This window comes from Corythoichthys intestinalis, chromosome 9 (assembly GCF_030265065.1).
Source record: "Corythoichthys intestinalis isolate RoL2023-P3 chromosome 9, ASM3026506v1, whole genome shotgun sequence".
Classification (NCBI taxonomy): Eukaryota; Metazoa; Chordata; class Actinopteri; order Syngnathiformes; family Syngnathidae; genus Corythoichthys; species Corythoichthys intestinalis.
In genome coordinates, this window is record NC_080403.1 from 8,752,264 (window position 1) to 8,773,820 (window position 21,557).

Genomic DNA, 21,557 nt, shown 5'->3' on the forward strand with positions numbered 1-21,557 from the left:
ACTTAAAAATGGAAGGGTCTATTCTATCCTTACAACATGTGGGGGAAGACTTCCCCACATGGGAAGACAATCAAAATTACCCATGTAGCTGAACTCATTGTATAATGCAAATAAGGTGTCTTAAAAGTTAGTGGGGACAATTTGAGCATCCTGAAAAGTTGGTCGTGTTATGTTCCTGCTATGCAAACCTACGCGCTTTTGTACAACTACATCATAATGAAATCAGTGCCCTTTGTGAAACTAAATAAGGTAACAATATATTCACCTTTCATGGGCTCATTATTTTTTTTCATTGTGCAGGTAAATCAAATATACTGTGGTGAGTATACAAGGATGTTTTTCTGTCTGTCTAAACATTTGTAACAGTGTTGTAGAACATGGAAAAAGTCATAGTTTAATTGTAATCATTAAAAACCTAGTGAATGTTTGGGCCCACTTCAGTGAACCTTGACAGGGAAGAGTAAAACCTTACTCAACTCAGCTTTATTCAAGCACGATCACAACAGGTGCAGCTTGCCAGAGCGATTCCCAAAACACATAAAATATTAAAAATACGATACTCACTAAGCAACAAAATCTTCTACTCATATCTACGAACAAGCAAATTTTAACAAAGTAAACAAGAGATTGTTGCATCTATGGGTGAGTATCATACACACCTACAGAAATAGAAAAAAAAAGTGTAAGGGTGCAATCTTTAATGAGTTACAAGAAAAAGTGATGTCCGATTACATTTAATATGAAACTAGCATAAACATAAAACATTAATTATTGTCCTTTCTCTCATCAGCAATACTGGAGACTTTATTTACTGGCCATGGTTTTAGGAATCGGAGGCTCATTTCAATATGGAATTCAAGTATCTGTCATTGCTTCTCCAGCCGCGGTAAGATGTGCATTAAAAAACACAAACCTCACGAACACACTCTTTGCAGGTGATGTATAGTAAAGCTCCCATCAGAAACTCATATTTCCACCAAAACTATGGCAAGAAATGAAGATAATTCTATCTTCGTAACTACAAGTCACTGACAGTACTAACATCATTGAGATGCAACATCAGTTTAGTGAGTGAAATGAGGCGAGACTGTTCCTTTCCATGAGGTGAGGGAAATAAACATCTCTGTGAGGGAGCCACTCTAAATCCCACCGGTAGGGTTTTTCGAAAATTGATCAAGATGGTACAAATTGTACTCTTGAAGTATTTTATTAGTAGAATCTTAAACATCACACCTCAAATTGACCAGGAGCCAGTTCAAGTTGGCTTGAATCAGTTTTAAGCATCCCTTTTAATTTAATTAATCTTATGGACGAAAACAGTCATGTTTTAGCCATTTCAAAATGTTTTCCTCTTCGTCTAGTTCAGTGGTTCTTAACCTTGCTAAAGGTACTGAACCCCATGAATTTCATACGTGCATTAACCAAACCCTTTGGAATTAGGAAAAAAAAAAAATTTTTCAACTTCAAAATCGATACAGTATATCGACGCTAAAAGCTAAAACATAAATTAATTCCCATTCAAATTTCTTCTCATTTAGACAGCATGTTTTTAAACAGGTCAAAATTTATGTTTTTATCTTTATGCCTGAAGCATCATTAGCTTACTAAACCGAGACAGACCCAATGCGCATATCATAGAATTTTTCATTCAAATTCGGAGGAATACATCATAGACTTCATAACCTATTGACATGACACGAGAAACAGGGCCGATCCGTAAGGGGCCTATTTTCAAAAACTTCAAATTCAAATATTTTCAAAACCAAAGCTGCTACCAACCTAAAACCAAAACAGGCACCTACCTTAGCCATATATGAGTCTCCATGAGCAGCGGCATAAAAAAATTCAAAGTCGTTCCCTTTTAAAATCCCGATTAATTATTTTGTATTCAAGTATAACAAAACTTAAAATGGCTATAAACGTCTCAGATTTTACACTGGTTGCAAAAAAAATCACCAAATGTAGAGCTAATTACCTGTATTTTCAGGATCAATAGCAAAATTTAACATATCATGTAAGTTTTGGACCAAAATAGCAACTTATTTTCTTTCTTTCTTTACTGCAAGTTTTCAACAGCTAATAAATCACTCAATTTAACATCAGAAACTTAATACTTGAGGAAAACATGCAGAATCAATTATAAATAATATGTAAATAGATTATTAATAAATTCTATATACAATCACAATTTATTATAGAATAGAATAGCCCTTCCTTATCTTTATACAGTTATACAATGAAATTGTGGAGCATCCCTTTACAGTGCAGGATCAGTTAAAATCTCAAAAGTGACGTGCAAGTATAAAATCTAAATAAACATACTGTAAATATAAAATTCGTATGAGATAGTCCTATAATTCAGGCAGTGCAAATAATCGATGTGGTGTTACCAGGACGTGAGCCTCGTCTTTCAAGAATCACATAGCATTTTTCTATGCCTTGCGTTTTCTGGTCACCTCGACTTGTACAAGTGTCTGTTCCTCGCCATCTCCTTTCTGCCCTCCTCGACTCTGCTCCTTTTCATGCCGGCCGGCCACTCTAAGGCCTTGCTCTTCCTCGCTTCTGAAGTCACATCCTTGGAGAAGTTCGCACCAAACAGTCGAAGAGGGACCGCCAGGAGGTCCAGCAGGTGCCTTTGTTCTTCCTGCACATCAGGGAGTCCCACAGCGACATTCCAAAGGACGCCATGTGGGCCATGGGGAGAGAGGGCTGCTTGAGGACCGCCTGGCCAGGTCTCCCTTGTCCTCCAGGATGTTGGCCCTGTGTATCCCTATGTTCCTCCTTGCCCGTGCGACCGTTGGGGTTGACGACCACCATGATAAGCCCGACGCTCTGCTTCTTGATCAAAGCGTGCCAGCACCTTCTGGGTCGACTTGTAGCTGGCCTGGACAGACTTGTTGTTCTCCCACCTGGCCAGCACCTTCCGGCCCGCGAATCGGGCCATCCTCATCTTCCCAGGCTCCTAAAAAACATGTTTGTTTGAGAAAGGTGTTTTGATTCTTTTTTATAAACTGAATAATGCTGTCCCATAGACTTCCTTACCTATTGACCTGACACTTCGTCATTCTTTGCGTCACGCCTTACCATAAGGGGGCCGAGCTTGAAGCTTCATTTGTAACGAAGTCTATGAATTAGGATTGTCAAACGATTAAAATTTTTAATCGAGATAATCAGAGCTTAAAAATTAATTAATCGTAATTAATCGCAATTCAAACCATCTCTAAAATATGCCATAATTTCTCTAAATTATTGTTGGAATGAAAAGATAGGAAACAAGACGGACATGAACATTCAACATACTGTACATAAGTACTGTATTTGTTTATTATAACAATAAATCCACTAGATGGCATTAACATTATTAACATTCTTTCTGTTAAAGGGATCCACGGATAGAAAGACTTGTAGTTCTTAAAAGATTAATTTGAGTACAAGTTATAGTAATTTTATATTAAGAAAAAGAACTTCTCCTGCTCCGCCCAAATGCATGATGGGAAGTTGGGCAAGCATGACTGTCAGTAGTGGCTTCAAATGGTATACAGTATGTTCTGCATTGTGGTCAATTAGGCGTGTTAAGAAAAAGCATGTCTCCTGCTGCCCAAATGCATGATGGGAAGTTGGGCAACCATGACTGTCAGTGGTGGCTGCAAATGGTATACAGTATGTTCTGGGTTGTGTTCAATTAGGCGTGTTAAGAAAATCGTCTCTTGCTCCGCCCAAGTGCATGATGGGAAGTTGGGCAAACATGACTGTCAGTAGTGGCTACAAATGGTATCCAATATGATCTGCATTGTGTTCAATTAAGCATGTTACGAGAAAGACCGTTTCTTGCTCCGCCCAAATGCATGATGGGAAGTTGGGCAACCATTACTGTTAGTAGTGGCTGCCAAAACTTAAGCCAATAAAAGGCGCAGCCCAATGAACGCCTGCGTCCACTCACATTTCTCTGCCTTTTTGCTCTAAATGTGCTAAAACGGTGTCGTTGTAAACTGTTTAAAGCAATGCCTGAACGGGTTGTTCCATGCATGCGTTAATTGCGTCTAATATTTTAACGTGATGAATTTAAAAAATTAATTACCGCCCGTTAACGCGATACATTTGACAGCTATACTATGAATATATCTTATACAGTATTGTTCAACATTAAACCTGCTTGGGTGATTAACCTTGACTGTGCAGTTTCTGTCATGTTTACAACTCAAATTATATCAAATTTAATAAAACACCTTGCACAAAATGAAATTTGTACCCAGTCATTATGTCAAAAAAACAAAACAAAAAAATATTAATCCTCTCACAAATCCAATAATCAGTGTTCATTTACAACAAATAATTTTGCCTTTTGATTTGGTTTTCACATTGAAAAATAAAATTAAACTCGATTCATTTAATACTTTCTATTTTTGTTTTCATCATGTCGACATTCTCATTCTATCGCATCCTTGCTTCACATACGATTTTCATGGTGTAAATTGTGACGCAAATTTTGTTTTTAATGTCAATGCAGTGCACATTACCCATAAGTCTGTTGTACTTTCTCATACCAAGTGAGAGTCAACCTTCCACTGAGCAAACCAGTTTCTCCTTCCATCAGATAGAGCAGGGGTTCCCAACCTATTCCACTAAGGCACACTGTGGGTGCAGGATTTCATTCTTACCAAACAAGATGACAACACTTTTTCCCCAATCTGGTGTTTTACAAGTGCAATCAGTTGATTGCAGTCAGGTGTGGCTTGTTTTAGCAGAAGCCTCATTGGTTCAACTGTCTCTGCTGGATCGGCTGGCACAAAAACCAGGACCCACAGTGTGCCTTGAGGACTGGGTTGAAAACCCCTGAGATAGAGGACTAGCAGTTGAAAGAACTGGAATACAGCCTGCAAATTGGGGATTAACCAGCCCAAAACCTGGTCTAAAACGCCACTTTGCCTGGATTTAGTCAGCATCCAAAAATAAAGCCCTGCGTATCTTTACCTTCACCCTTAGACTTACTCACCAAACCCCTGGGGTTTGATCGAACCCAGGCTAAGAACCGCTGGTCTAGTTTTAGTCTCATCTCATCTCATACAAATTTCAAGTTTAGTCAACAGTTACTCAAGACGTTTATGTCTGTAAAATTCAAAAGCTTTAGTCCAAAAATAAAGGCTAAAGATAATGCGAACACGAATGCTATGCTAATGCTAGGAGTTACATTTAGCATCTGATGATCACTCATCACAGACCTTTAAAGGCTTAAATTACATATTCTCTCTGCCAAGATAAGTAAACAAATCTTACCGTGTTTTCAAACAAGCAAGATGGAGCGCCGCCTAGCTTGAGATACATCATAAACTGGTGAGGAGGGAGAAGCGCAGCACATCTCTAATAAGTGACACTACCCAAACACTGCTACGATGCAAGCTGACGTACTCCACGTATGATATGAAAATGTCACACATTGTGAACATACGACAGAAACGATGACGCTTTTTCATCTCGTTGTCGTTGTGTTAGCTGAAAACTGGCATTTGTCTGGTTATGTTCTATTCTCCTAAGCCACGTTTTTAGCTCGTCATCGTCCCGTCATCGTCATGTCATCGTCATGAAAAAAATTGTTCGTCGACAAATTATTTTTATCATTATTGTTGACGAAAACAACACTGATTAGAATTAAAGTAATGATGAAGAAACAGATAGGAGAATATTAATTTCATTATACGCATTTGGAAAAGGGTAACATACTAAATAGTGAGGGAAGTGCAGCATACGTATACATACTTACCATATTTTTCGGACTATAAGTCGCAGTTTTTTTCATAGTTTGGCTGGGGGTGCGACTTATACTCTGGAGAGACATATGTGCGAAATTATTAACACATTATTATATCATTTCACATGTTATTTTGGTGTTTTGGAGTGACACTGATGGTTTGGTAAACTTGTTAGCATGCTCTTTATGCTATAGTTATCTGAATAACACTTAATAGCTATATTGCGTTAACATACCGGCCACGTTCGCATTTCGTTGTTCATGCATCATGTGACATTATCATACTGTACACTTATTCAGCATGTTGTTCTCTAGTGTATTTTTATTTTAAATTGCCTTTCAAGATGACAAACCTGTTCCATGTGTTGGATTTTAACAAGTAAATTTCCCCCCAAAATACGATTTATAATCCGGTGCGATTTATATATGTTTTTTCCTCTTCGTTGGGCATTTTATGGCTGGTGCGACTTATACTCAGGTGCAACTTATAGTCCAAAAAATACGGTATGTCATTAGTTATGGAGTATGAATGAAACTATAAACCACATCTAACCTTTTCGATGTTTGTCCAGCACATTCAGACATTTGTCAACTACACGTGGATGTGGAGGCACCACACTCCAGTGGATGACTCCACGAACCAGCTAATCTGGTCCTTCATTGTAGCTGTGATGAGTTTGGGGGCGTGGGCCGGCGCTATCCACAGCGGCCATTTCCCAGTCAAATATGGCCGGTGGGAACACTCTATAATAATGCAACAGTAATATACTGTCCCTGACAAAAGTCTTGTCGCTTATCCATTTTGTAGAAACATTGCTAATAACCTGACTTTTAATTATTCAATTGCTTTCAGAAATGGCTCATATGAAAGCGAAGACCCTCCCAAATGATGTCGAATGTACAAAAATTTATTTGTTTCACTGAAAAAAGATTTATCATTTAATGAAGACATAAAGGTCAAATTTTGCCAAATTTTGCCAACAATTATGGAGGGCACTGTAAGCGAATTAAGTAGTGGTGCTGTGAGATCCAAATTTTATATTCTATATGACTTTCAGACTGATTCATACAATTTATTGATGAAGTCATCAGGAACATCAAAGAAAGCAGTCTTGCATGCCTCCCAGAGTTCATCAACATTCTTGGGTTTTGTCTTCCATGCTTCCTCTTTCATCCTGTTCATGTCTTGCGACTGGGCATGCCAGTCCTAGAGGATCTTGATCTTCTTTGCCTCGAGGAACTTTAAGGTAGAGATTGAAGTATGCGATGGAGCACCATCCTGCTGCAGAATTTGTCCCTTTTTATGGTTAGGAATGTAAGAGGCAGCTAAGACTTGTTCATATTTCAGACTATTTATGTTGCCTTCCTCCCTGCAGATCTCTCGCACACCCCCATACTGGATGTAACCCCAGACCATGACTTTAGTAATGATGTAACCACCAAACTTCACTGTTTTCTGAGTGAATCACGGATCCATGCGGGCTCCAGTAGGTCTCATGCAATATTTGCGGCAACTGTGGTGTAATTCAATGGAAGATTCATCTGAAAAATCCACCTTTTGCCACTTTTCCAGCGTCCATCCTCTTGACAGGCTATGGGCCTTGGCAAATGCCACACGTTTTTTTTTTAATTGTCTGCACCCTGAGAGATAAATAGCCTGAAATATCAACAAATCTTAGCTGACTCATACATTCCTAACCATAAAATGGGACAAATTCTACAGCAGGATGGTGCTCTATCGCATACTTCAAACTCTACCTCAAAGTTCCTCAAGGCAAAGAAGATCAAGATCCTCCACTACTGGCCAGCCCAGTCACAAGACATGAACATCATTAAGCATGTCTGGGGTAAGATGAAAGAGGAAGCATGGAAGAAGAAACCCAAGAATGATGATGAACTCTGGGAGGCAAGTAAGACTGCTTTCTTTGATGTACCTGATGACTTCATCAATAAATTGTATGAATCAGTATGAAAGTCATACAGAATATTAAATTTGGATCTCACAGCACCACTACTTAATTTGCTTATGGTATGTAACATATTTTTGTATTTGAAGTACATTTTTTGTTCAGTTTTCACACTACTTTCTGTAGGTGACAAAACGTTTATCTTACCAAAATTTGACCATTATGTCTTCATTAAATGATAAATCTTTTTTCAGTCAAACAAATATATTTTTGTACATTCGACATCATTTGGGAGGGTCTTAGCTTTCATATGAGCCATTTCCGAAACCAATTGAATAATTAAAAGTCAGGTTATTAGCAATTGTTTCTACAAAATGGATAAGCGACAAGACTTTTGTCAGGGACTGTACAGTAAGTGTTGTCTAGTGACAAACATAAAGCATTAATGCAAACATTTGCGTGATATTCTCATGCAGGAAAAAAACAATGCTGTCTAACAGCGTTGTTGCCGTGGTGGCTGCTTTGCTCGTGATCTTTAGTCGCAAGGCCAGGTCTTTTGAGATGATTTTTCTAGGCCGATTTCTCTTTGGCTATAACATTGGTATGTATAATGACATCCCCCTCCCCTACAAGTGCTTTTCAAAATTTGTCACACATCTTTCACTTTGTCCTCCTTGCCAGGTCTTGGCCTGAATGTGCAACTCATGTACTTGGGTGAAAGTTCTCCAAAGAAACTCAGAGGCTTCCTAACACTCACTGGTTCCATCTTTATTGGTCTTGGCAAAGTGATGGCTCAAATCATCAGTATCAAGTAAACAATCTTTAAAACAATTGAAATAGTGGTTAGCGTGGCTGCTTCATAATCAGAATATCTGCGTTCGGGGGTTGTTCGTGCTTGGCAACATTCAGGCTAGGACCACCAATGCTACCTAATGGTGAAATCGTGCTACAAAACTGTTTTGTAAAAATGAACTGAATCAATTGTTTGATCCATGAAAGGACCAATGCATTTCTGATTCAATAGGCCTTTCGCAAAAGCTCTGCCCCTACAGTTTTATCCATTGAAGGAACTTGTCCAGTTGTGTTTTTGGCTTTGGGAAGGGAAAGAACCGCACTTCCGCAAATAAACTCTTTGGGTACCTTGCGCAGTTTACATACGTCATCGCCACACTGCTTCATCATTTTGGAAGTCTGCAGCTTGTTGATTCTTTCTTGGGCTCCTCTAAAGTTATATTACTGGTTGTATGGCAGTTGGCAGTCAGGTAACGCTTACAGTATCCACCAAAATAATCAATGAGACACTGCGGGAATGCCGAGTTTGTCGGATCAGGCTGGCTTAACAATGGTTATGAGGACATAGGATTCATCAATGGCTGTTTTAGCCGTGGAGTTTGTGAAAGGTCACTTAGAACACAGCCCTCTTATTGCAGTTCACATTTTGACATCACAGGACCGAGGTGACAAAAATCTTCACCGCCTTGTTATTGTGAGGCTTCCAACAGAATGTTATCAAAGCAAAGTAGCTGCACACTGCAAATTTACAACACTTTAATCAGATTATTTTTCTTAAATCGAGTAAAATAATTTTCTCCACCTTGTTTTGGGTGTTAAAGAATAGTTAACAGATTAATGTGTCAGATTATTCCACTTACTTTAAGTTAAAAAAAAAATATTTGTTGTTATTAAGCCATACATCCAAAAGTTGGTAATTTTTCACCAAAATTAATTGAAATCTGCTTTCAAATAATGTTTTGAACCATATCTATTCTTGAATTTAGAACATTTCTGACATTTCAAAGCTTATATAAATATACTAATTTGTTGCTTAAAATAAGTCTGTTAAGCTTATTTTCAGTGGGCTATTATTCTTATTTCAAGAAATCTAAGTGAGTAATATTTACTTGAAGCACTCGTTTATTTCACTTTTTTCTAGTAGATTTACGCTGAAAAAAAAGGGAATTTGACTAATTTTAAGGAGGTGTGTTTTTGCAGTGCAGGGCTTAAAATCAGGGATGAAAGTGGACTGGAACGGTCCAGTACACCGTTCCGGTAAAAGATTTGGGGGCAGAACGTTGCTTTGATCCCAAAAATATGACAGCAACTGTCAAACCCCCATGTTTAAAAAAAAGCCAAAAAAACTGCCATGCTGCCAAACATGCATCTCATCTCCAAGAATAAAACAATCTACTAACGTCAGATTTACAAATGCAAATGTTAACAACAAGCCTGATAAAATGCTTGTGTAGCGTAATCCGTTTCAACCGATATTTATTATTTATTTATTCGACGGATATCTGCCGAAAAGCTCAGTGTATCTGAGTCTGACCAGTCGCGTGGATGTGTGCATGCATGCAGCAAACCACCCTGGACTTAGTTGTTCGTTCAATTGGCTGACATACTGAAATGTGATCAGAATGGATAGTTAGCTCTGAATGGTTCAAACGCACATTTTCTGGAACAACAACAAGAAAAAAAGAACAAGCTTGTTGAATTAATGCGATAATAAAGAGCAATGCAATTGAAAATTGATCAGATCTGTATAAAAGAACAGAAAGAGTTCAAGAGGCTTATTCATTTTATTTTATTTTACGGGGAGGTTCAGAATATCTTCATGTGCACTTTTTGTTCATTTGTTGAGCTACTTATTTCCTTATGATGAAAAAAAAAAAAAAAAAAAAAGTAAATGTGCGTTATGTTCACGATATATCCCCTTATCTGTGCATAATACAGGATAAGTAATTTGTACTGCTTTTTGTTAATGTATGTTTCTATTATCTGTATTAAGAAAAAAAGTCAATATTTACTGTAGGAGCCTAAATAATAGTTAGTTGGATATTCATGTTAGTTGTGAATAATTTATTTTGGTTCTATATGACAGGCTTTTGATTTGTTTGTTTGGTTTCGTGGGACGGGCTTGTGAGGTCACGTCGTATGATATAAATGCGAAATCAGAGCTGTGTGGGTGGGCAGTTGGCGCTAAGGCAGAGAAGTAGGATAAACCGGATAGAGCCGAGATAGCTTTTTGACCTCTCTCTCTTTATGTTTTTGGATTTACCTTTCAAGTGAAATATTTTTTGTTTCCTCATACTCTCATTGGCTGTTTTGTTTGCATTTGGATTATCTTTGTTGGATTGTACAAACGAACGCATAACGAGCGGCGTGAAAGTTTTTCTTTGCCGCTGTCCAACGTGCTTGAGGAAGACGGAGGGGGAGAGCGTCGGATTCTGAGGGCTTTTTCGTTTTGGAATCTACATTTACATTTTATTAAATTTTAATGTAAAGTAGCTTAAATTGGGGCTGAATGTAAGAGTAATTTGTTACTTGGCAAAGTAACTGGTGTTACCTTTTATGTTTTTTTTTTTTTTCATTAAAAAAAAAAAATCAACTGTTAAAGTTGTTAAAATTGCTACCGTTTTTGCATTAGTTCACTTCTGTCTGCTTTCGACATGTTAAAGTTTTAAAACTGTTTCATCATTTAAAGATAGATTCAAGTCAAGATTTTGCCAATTTAGGAGTATTTTAGATTTTAAAAAGTTACTCAGGTTCACTAGGAAGGTTCACTACAACAGAGCCTTTCTGAGAAGTGTACTGCTTTAAAATGGCGGCTGTTTACTAATGCTGCCGAGTCTGTCATTTCGTATGTAGTTCTATATGCATGTGATATCTAGTGCAGCATCAAGTGGGCGTAGATTGTAGGCTGTTAGCTACAGTCAGGAAATATTGGAGCCACCTAGCCTAGCATCGCGTTTGCAACAGCGTCACAATATTCTTCCCACCTTCCCACTCCCGCTTTTCTCTCCATTTCGCTGACTTTTCTCGCATCATTCAGCATCATTCAGCCAACGTAGTTACACATAGTAACGCACATTGTCTCGAAACATTGTGCCGAAATGGTGACAAAATTCGGAGGGAAAAAAAAACGTAATGCACGAAAAACGTACAGTTTTTGAACGTACGGCGTACACATTTAAAAATCAGTGCTCACTTGTACAAATTACGCCAAAACCATACAACTTGACAGGTATGTTTTTCTTAACTGTTCTTTTGCAAATAATTAAAAAAAAAAACTTTTTGAATATGGTGGAAAACACTCATGTGACTTGAAGTTCCGCTCTGAGATCCCCAATTTGGCCAACTTTCAAAATTGTCCGATATGCATGTGTGATACATCATTGGAAAGCTTAAAATTTCAAATTTCTGGGGAAAGAACAACTTTGAATAGGAGAGCATTTAAAAAAAATGTTTTTTAAACAGCAGAACCCTATCTGGAGGTGAGAGCACTCGAGAGCAGAATTACAGAGATCATGATTTTAACGAGATATTATCGCGTACATACTTTGTTTCGATCCAAAAACTCCATGTAGCATGTATCACCGAGTGTCAAGACACAGCTGTGAATTGCCACAGCTGGATTTTTGGGGGATTTTATGGGTGAAACATGGTCATATAACAAGGGTCGCAATGCAGAAATCGTAAACATCAAGGAGTGGTCGATATGTTTTTATTCATATATTTACCCTTTTAAACATTTTGTTTTCCAATTTTTCTTTGTTTGGATTGATTATTTATCATCTAACATATTGGGGGAAATGCGACAGTAACAAAAAAATACAATTAATCGATAGTTATGAGGTAGATATCCGTCACTTTTTTACAGACGCCATTTTTTTCATTGTGACGTAATTTGTTTAAAACTTTAAAATATGCAAGTGAATAATCTTTTAAAGTCTTTTTTTTTTTAAACGAAATATTAGACATCAATAATTCTAAGCTAAAAATGACAGACATTTTGATTAACAAATATAATTATTTCCCTTCTTTTTATGGCTGGGTTGAAACAAAAGCGGTTACCCGACATCTGTAAACGGGGGTTTCCAGCGTAAAAGGGACAAATTAAAAATAGTTCGGGGGCTTAATCCGCCATGAATCTGCTATGGCATCATATAGACATATTGTTCTATCAAACACAACAGTTCTTTTGGCTTAAAATACACCAGTTTATTTTAAAGAGGAGTGCAAGAGCAGAATCTGCTTTTTCAGTCTTGTCTGTGTTTTCCGTCATATAGTTGGTGAAGGCGTTCAAAGTATTTCTTGTTGTTGTTTGTACTTGTTCTGTCTCTCTCTCCCCTTCGTTTCTTCTGTTCCCCCATAACTCCTTGTTCGCTTCTTTCTCCCAATAAACGAGGCATGTTGAATGATCATGATGGGAGTAGAGCGGAGACGAATACTCTTGTCTGTTTTCTGCCATACACTGTAGGTATAATAGGTATAACTATGCCAAACCAGAGTGTATCAAATACTTGTTCTCCCCACTGAACGTACCTGTAACCCTGCCCCCCCCCCCCAAAAAAAATTAATTAATATGCTTTTCAGTTTCCCGTCCCCCCATACAGCTAAAGATGCACAATCAGACATGGTACAGTTACATACATCACATGGCCACAAACTGTACAATAACACAATCAACAATCTGGGTTTACAATAACTCAGCGTCCAGTCAAGCAGCTCCATTGCGGTTGTTGATCACACAGCAGTCTCGTGCACAGATTAGTGGTCCGAGTTTCAGAGCGTACAAGGTTATGGCTTTGTCAATGTCCCTGACATTCTAGCATTTATTTGTTGTGGGAACATTTTGTTGTGGCTATGTGTGTGGCAAAAGTGTTATGTGTTATCACAGCTGGTGTGCAAGTAGCGACTCAAAATGCTTTTCATATAAGTGTCTTTAAAGGGTACATTCCTAAGGTGTACATGGTGGCAACAATTGCTGCACACAAAGATCACTGTAACAGTTTCGTCAGACATGAATGTATGAGGAAAAAATCAAACAACATGTTGTACATATTTTATCACAAGATTAATGTCTCCGCAACAAAAGACATGCTTATTATTCATTTTAAACAGTATCTTTTCCATATACTCAGTAAGCTGGACATTTGAATCAGGAGCTCGGTAGACACAGCAGATGATTATGTTTTTACAATTGGGGATAAGGAGCTCACTTGTAATACATTCCAGGAGATTGTCAATCCTAATTGACATGTCATGTAGGATTTCAAACTTAAAATTTCCTTTAACAAACAAGGCAACACCACCTCCCCCCTTAGATGCCCGATTCATTTGTGCCATGTTATATCCGTGCAAATTAAAGTCAGAGCCTTTGTTATCTTTAGTAGATAATCCTTAATGCGTTTAAAATTCTTGTAGGGACTCCTGCCGTTGATAAGTTTCAGCTTACCGTCCACATCCACGGAGTTCTTATACTGGTCCGCTGTGTAGTATTTACAGTTATCCAACATGCTATTGTAGAAGTTGTGGTCCGGATCAAGCTAATCATTTGGGTCATCATGGCATTCTTCAATCTGTTCATCCAGTTTTAATCGAACTGTGGTTTCAGATGTCATCATTAACTTTCCTCACAATTTATAATTCCTGTCAGCAGTAAACATGCTGCTCAAGTCTTTGCGTATTAAAATGGTAATGTTAAAAATAACACTAAAAGTTAACTGTCTTGCACTCTGTTAAGGGAGATGATGGGCAACGATGACATGTGGCCCTTTCTTCTGGCCATCAGCAGTGTTCCTGCCATTCTTCACGTTGGGGCATTGTTTTTCTTCCCGGAGTCGCCTCGATACCTTTATATTGATAAAGGTGACTTTGAAGGCGGTAGGAAAGGTAAGCACACAGATCACTTTGCGGTGGCGGCTGAGTTACATGTGTGTTTATGTGTGTCACATGACACGGGACAGCATTGCAGTGGCTGTGGCAGGAGGATGATGTAAAGATGGAATTGGAAGACATGCAGAATGAGCGAGACAGCACCCAAGGGGAAAAGGCCAAAACCATGAAGGACGTGTTGACTTCTCGCTGCGTCAGATGGCAGCTGCTGACTTTGGCCTTTCCTTGTTCTAGCATCCAGTTTTGTGGCATCAATGCGGTATCTACACCTTAGAGTACTTCTACCTTCAAATGAGTTAAATCCTGCTTTTCATCAGACATCCTGTATCTCTAGCTCTATTTCTATGCGTTGGACATCTTCCGGGAGTCAGGCATTCCAGAAGAACAGAGGCAATACTTGACTATTGGGATTGGAGCAACGGAGCTCGTTGCTGTTGTGCTGTGTGTGAGTATTTGCTTATCGAATAATTAGTGCAGTATTTATGGTAAAGTTCTTAAGATACTTTACAGTTTAGCCTCAATTACAATTACACGGAACACATATAGCCTGCTTATTTTGACATATTACAAATAGATTTCTTCCATGAGATAATGCAAATACAATTTTGTTAGGGGCATGTTAATGATCGCAATAATATCGATACTGTAATATTTAACTCCAATATCAAATATTAACAATGATATGTTAGAAATGTATTATATTAGAAATTTAACATGATAAAACTCGAGCGAGAGCATTTGACAATATATACTAATATACTGTACTGTATATACAAATGTGATCTCATCTTTGTCAAAATCACACAGATGAAAAAACTGTGCTTTAACTAAAACTACCCAAACATTTATAGGTTTTCATATTTTAATGCGGATAAAATGCAAACAATGACAGAAGTGGGAAAAATAAGTAAGTGAACCATCACATTTATTATTTTGTGCCCCTCTCCCCTTTGGCAGAAATAACTTCAACCACACGGTTCCTGTAGCTGCAGATTAGTCTGGTACATCAGAACTATTCTTGGCCCATTCTTCTCTACAAAACTTCTGTAGTTCAGTCAGATTCCTGGGATGTCTGATATGAATCGCTGTCTTTAGGTCATGCCACAGGAACTCAATGGGATTCAAGTCTGGACTTTGACTTGCCCACTCCAGATCGTGTATTTTGTTCTTCTGAAACCATTCTGAAGTTGATTTACTTCTGTGTTTTGGATCATTGTCTTGTTGCAGCATCCATCCTCTTTTTAGCTTCAACTGTCTGACAGATTACCTTAGGTTTTCCTGCAAAACATTCTGATAAACCTTTGAATTCATTCTTCCATAATAATTGCAAGTTGTGCAGGTCCCGAGGCAGCAAAACAGCCCCAAATCATGATGCTCCTTCGACCATGCTTCACGGTAGGGATGCGGTGTTGATGTTGGTGAGCTGTTCCATTTTTCCTCCACACATGACGTTGTGTGTTACGCCCAAACAGTTCATCTTTGGTTTCATCAGTCCACAAAACAGTTTTGCCCAAACTTCTGTGGAGTGTTCAAGTGCCTTTTTGCGAACATTTAACGAGCAACAATGTTTTTTTAGACAGCAGTGGCTTCCTCTGTGGAGTCCTCCCATGAACACCATTCTTGGCCATAGTTTTACATATAGTTGATGTGTGCACAGAGATATTGGACTGTGCAAGTGATATCTGTGAGTCTTTAGCGGACACTTTAGGGTTCTTTTTTTTACCTCTCTGAATATTCTGCACTGAACTCTTGGCGTCATCTTTGGTGGACGGCCACTCCTTGGGAGAGAAGTAACAGTGACAAACTCTCCATTTGTAGACAACTTCTCTGACTGTCGATTGATAAACATCCAGACTTAGGGATGGTTTTGTATCCTTTCCCAGCTTTCGCAACAATCCATAATCGCAGGTTTTCAGACTGCTTTTTTGACAGAGCTGTGATGCATATCAGCCAATGCTTCTCATCAAGACATTTCTTACCAGGGGTGTGTTTTATAGTGGGCAGGGCAGATTTAAACCACTCATCAGTGATTGGGCACACACCTGACTGAAATTGTTAGGTAATAATTGGTTTCAATTGCTCTTTCAGTCTCCTTGGGTAGAGGGTTCACTTACTTATTTTCCCCCGTCTGTCATTGTCTGCATGCTATCCTGAAAACCTATAAATGTTAACTTAACTTAAATGTGGTTTTAGTTAAAGCAGACATTGTTTTTATCATCTGTGTGATTCTGACAAAGATCAGATCATATTTGATGGTGGTTTTATGTAGAAATGTGAGAAATTCCAAAAGGTTCAGATACTTTTTCATACCACTGTATATTCTTCGTACATAGAAGTTTTTAAATGTCACCTATTTGTGCTCCAGTCCTTTTTGATAGACCGCGCTGGCCGTAAGAAGCTGATGGGCTATGGCTACTTACTGATGGCTGTCACCATGTCTCTTTTAACTGTCATGCTGTCCATCAAGGTATCCAGGCTTCTGCATTTACCTGAATACAAGCTATATTTGCAAACCAAATTTGCTTTTAAATCTAAGTGACATGATTGAATATTGCTCTATAATTTAACATATGGGGATGGCGTGGCTCAGTGGTAGAGTAATTGTCCCCCAACCCAGAGGTTGTTGGTTCGATTCTCTGCCCTGATGAACTCGCCTAAGTATCCTTGAGCAAGATACTGAACCCCACATTGCTCCTGGTGCTGCGTCACCAGTAAGTAGATGGCAATGTAGTGTAAAGCGCTTTGAGCGTCTTGAAAGGTGGAAAAGCGCTATATAAGTACAACACCATTACCATAATACATGAAAACACCAGGAATAAGAAAAACAGTCATATCAGGCCTTTTTTTTTTATATACTTTCAGTTTTGAAGACCAGAACCACTGTACTACGTATATATGGACTGTATTTCACACAATGTTTTAAATACTAATACAGTATATCAAACTTACCAGCTTAACATAAATCGTACAGTACTTCCTTGTGCTTCAGTTCTGACTGTGAAAATATTCATGATACCATAAATTCCACCACATATACTGTATATAGATTCTGTATGTAGATACTGTTTTTTTTTTTTTTTGTTGTTGCAGGATTTGAATTCATGGATTCCGTATGTGAACATCAGCCTTATATTTGGTGTCATCTGCATTTATGGACTTGGACCCGGTAAGTTCTAGTCAAAAACTCTCAGATTTGCACAAGAGCAGATGAGGTGGATTCCAAAAGCAAATCCCATGAATAGAGCCGGTTTTACAGAGTAGTGACACATAAGCTTGATTAAATATGTCCGTGTACTTTTCTAATACTGGACATATTTTAAAGACAATTATTATTGGGTTTCTTTTTAAAATACTGCACTTCTCAGAGCACTTTTTTTTTCTCTTCAACTTCAAGATCAAAAGTTCATAAAGAAAAAAATAATACCCTTTTCTATTGTTTGATTAGTAGTTTGGACACAAAAAGTGACATAAAATCTGTCCCACACAAAAAAAGTAAAGTTAACAGAGCCACATATATACAGTGAGGGAAATAAGTATTTGAACACCCTGCAATTTTGCAAGTTATCCAATTTAGAAATGATGGGCGGGTTTGAAATTTTTATGCTAAGTGCTTGTCCACTGTGAGAGACAATCTAAAAAATGAAGTCAAGAAATCCCAGTGTATGATTTTTTTAACAATTTATTTGTATTATACTGCTGCAAATAAGTATTTGAACACCTAAGAAAATCAATGTTAATATTTGGTACAGTAGCCTTTGATTACGGTTACAGAGGTCAAACGTCTCCTGTAACTTTTTACCAGGTTTGCTCACAATGTAGCAGAGATTTTGCACCACTGCTCCACACAGATCTTTTCTAGATCAATTCTGGGCTGTCACTGAGAGACAAGGAGTTTGAGCTTCCTCCAAAGATTTTCTATCGGATTTAGGTCTGGAGGCTGGCTAGGTCCCTTCAGAACCTTGATATGCTTTTTACGAAGCCACTCCTTGTTCAAAATGATGCTGCTCGATTTTTAACAGGTACACCTAGACGTGAGCATATTACCCCCATACTATCATCACTCCACTGGCTTTCAGTCCATTTTAGAATTGATTTCAAACTTTTACTGTTTGTTTTTAATTCTATTAATGGCCAGGCTCCATTTTATTTATCGGAAATTGTAACTTTCATTAACTCTGGCAGGACTCTTCGCTCGACCAGCCAGCTTCTTTTAGATGTTCCGAGGTCAAAACTTAAACAGTGGGGAGACCGATCCTTTGCGGTTGCTGCCCCCAGGCTGTGGAATAGCCTTCCCCCCGAAATCCGCACCATCACAGATCTAGGTCTTTTTAAGTCTCGGCTAAAAACACACCTTTTTAGACTCACCTTTTACAAAGATTAGGATAGCCTGGTTTTATTTGCTAAAGGGGTTTTTAATGTCTTTGGATTTTATCGGTTTTATTGTTTTATTTGCTGGACTTTTATCGCGATGTACTGTCTTTGTTTTATATATTTTTAAAATTAATTAATTAATTAATTTTTTTTTTTTTTTTTTTTTTTATGTCATTGTATAATATTTTCCTGCCTTTTATTTATCTTGAGCCATGTTTTGTTGTAAAGCACTTTGAGGGCCTTTCGGGTTTTGTAAAGGGCTATATAAATACATTTGATTGACTGATTGGCTTGGTTATTCTAGCTATCTTCTCCAGGCCATTGTCGTGTCGAAGGCCCACTCACCACCCATTTTCAATGCTCTAACTTAGGGAAGGAAGTTATTCCCCAAAATCTCACAATACATGGCCCTGGCCATCCTCTCCTTCATACAGTGGAGTCGTCTAGTCCTATATGGAGAAAAAAAAACAACAAAGCACGATGTCACCACCCCGATGCTTCACAGTAGGGATGGTGTTCTTGGGTTTTGACTCATCATTCCTCTTCCTTCAAACACAATGACCTGAACTAAGACCAAATGGTTTCATTTTGATTTCATATGACCACATGACTTTCTCCCATGACTCCTCTGGATCGTCCAAATGATCATTGGCAAACTTAAAATGGGCCTGGACATGTGCTGGTTTAAGCAGGGGAACCTTCCGTGCCATGCATAATTTTGAACTATGACGTCTTATTGTATTACCAACACTAACCTTGGAAATGGTGGTCCCAGCTCCTTTCAGGTCATTGACCAGCTCCTCCCGCGTAGTTCTTGGCTAAATCCTCACCATTCTTAGGATCACTGAGACCCTACGAGGTAGCTCTTGCATGGAGCCCCAGTCCAAGGGAGATTGACAGTCATGTTTAGCTTCTTCCATTTTCTTATAATTGCTCCAATGGTGGATCTTATATCACAAAGCTGCTTGGCAATTTCCCTGTAACCCTGTACAGCCTTGTAGAAGTCTACAATTCTGTCTCTGGTGTCTTTGGACAGCTCTTTGGTCATGACCATATTAGGAATTGGAGTCTTCCTGATTGCATGGAGTGGACAGGTCTTGATATGCAGCTAACCACCTCGAAATAAATTGTTTAATAAAAATCATACACTGTGATTTCTGGATTTTTTTTTTTTTTAACTTTAGATTGTATCTCACAGTGGACAGGCACCTACCATAAAAATTTCAAACCCACCCATCATTTCTAAGTGGGAGAACATGCAAAATCGCAGGGTGTTCAAATACTTATTTTCCCCACTGTACGTCTACAGTGAAATCAGGAAAATTATTCACCGCTTTCATGATTGGCACGGGAAAATCCCGTAATGAATGTTATATTTGATGTCAAAAGTTAAAACTAGGGCTGTCAAACGATTAAAATTTTTAATCGAGTTAATTACAGCTTAAAAATTAATTAATCGTAATTAATCGCAATTAATCGCAATTCAAACCATCTATAAAATATGCCATATTTTTCTGTAAATTATATATATATATATATATATATATATATATATATATATATTCTGTAAAATAATTTGTTGGAATGGAAAGATAAGACACATGATGGATATATACATTCAACATACTGTACTGTAGTGGGCATTTCACTCTACTGTCATTTAAATCTGTCTATGCTGTCCTCACTCCGAAGCGTCTACTTTTTTCAAAGCTAGACAGCTAGTGAACGACGCCTTAATAATTAGACTTCTTCCTTTTTCATCTGATTTATTAATAAAATGGCCTCAAACCATTGTCCTCTTTAGACCGTCGTAAAACTACAAAATAAAAGTACACAAGCATTGCATTAGCAACAACGTTAGCTTAGCACGCTATACAGGTTCACTAAACATAAACAAAAAGCGTCTCATACAAAAAATATAACATTTCGCTTACTAACATAATATGTACATTCTTTACAACAACCATACTTACGGACAAATCTTGTCCAAGGATCATATAAGCACAACATTATCAGCCCGAGACGTCGTGCAGCCATAATGAACTGGCAGGAAAATAATAAACCATGTCGCAAAGCGACCACAAGAGTTCGCTGTTGGACAGCAAAAAAAGCCTTGCTGTAAAACTTACCAAAAGGCAGAATACTTTCTGAGCGGGACATGTGCGTTAATTGCGTCAAATATTTTAACGTGATTAATCTAAAAAATTAATCACGCGCGTTAACGCGATAATTTTGACAGCCCTAAAAACATCTGTTTTTCAGATCATCAGGCCAGTAGACTGAAAATGTAAACAAAACAAAAAGTGGTGTGACAGAAGATAAACAACTGCTTTGAGGGGAAGCCAGGAAATGTGTGACTAAAACACACATTTCTTATTACTTTTGAATGCATGTGAAGTAGGCCTGATATACTATGATTTATTTTTAGCTGGCGTGTCTCTGGCCCTTCCTGCTGACCTCTTCCTTCAAGCATGGCGACCCTCTGCGTTTGTCATAGGCGGCAGCATCAACTGGCTCAGCATGTTTGTAGTGGCCATGTGTTTTGGCTACGTAGTGGTAAGAAGAGCTACACCTCAGTGATATATAGTGCAAGTCTCCATGCGATTTCAGGCTGACATTGATGTGTGTGTGTGTGTGTGTTGATGCAGAATGGACTGGGTCAGTACTGCTTCCTGATTTTTGTGGTCTATTGCATCTTTGGTGGAGTCTTTCTGCTCTTTTGCATACCAGAGACTAAAGGAAAGACCATGGTGGAAATTATGGAGGACTTTGACAAACTTAATTACAAGAACAGGGACATCGCTACTAAATTTTAATGTGAACCATGAGTATTTGTTGACAGCTGATATCAATTTTTT

At 38.1% G+C, this 21,557-nt stretch overlaps 1 protein-coding gene across 1 annotated transcript; it reads left to right on the plus strand.

Annotated features, from left to right (window-relative positions):
• Nucleotides 1-180: 180 nt before the first annotated feature.
• LOC130921546 (solute carrier family 2, facilitated glucose transporter member 11-like) lies at nt 181-21,515 on the plus strand. The gene is made up of 12 exons (XM_057845581.1): nt 181-249; nt 791-886; nt 6,319-6,479; nt 8,130-8,254; nt 8,335-8,464; nt 14,177-14,325; nt 14,400-14,587; nt 14,663-14,773; nt 16,694-16,795; nt 17,419-17,494; nt 21,128-21,255; nt 21,348-21,515. The coding sequence occupies exons 1-12, from the start codon at nt 181-183 to the stop codon at nt 21,513-21,515; spliced, it is 1,503 nt and encodes a 500-aa protein (XP_057701564.1).
• Nucleotides 21,516-21,557: the final 42 nt, after the last annotated feature.

What these genes read in the sequence shown, in the direction of transcription:
- LOC130921546 (XM_057845581.1), top strand. Translation starts at nt 181, where the DNA reads ATGCAAACCTACGCGCTTTTGTACAACTACATCATAATGAAATCAGTG. An exon ending in TCTCTTTGGCTATAACATTG is followed by an intron (nt 8,255 to 8,334) that starts GTATGTATAATG and finishes CCTCCTTGCCAG; the next exon opens with GTCTTGGCCTGAATGTGCAA. An exon ending in CTTTGAAGGCGGTAGGAAAG is followed by an intron (nt 14,326 to 14,399) that starts GTAAGCACACAG and finishes GACACGGGACAG; the next exon opens with CATTGCAGTGGCTGTGGCAG.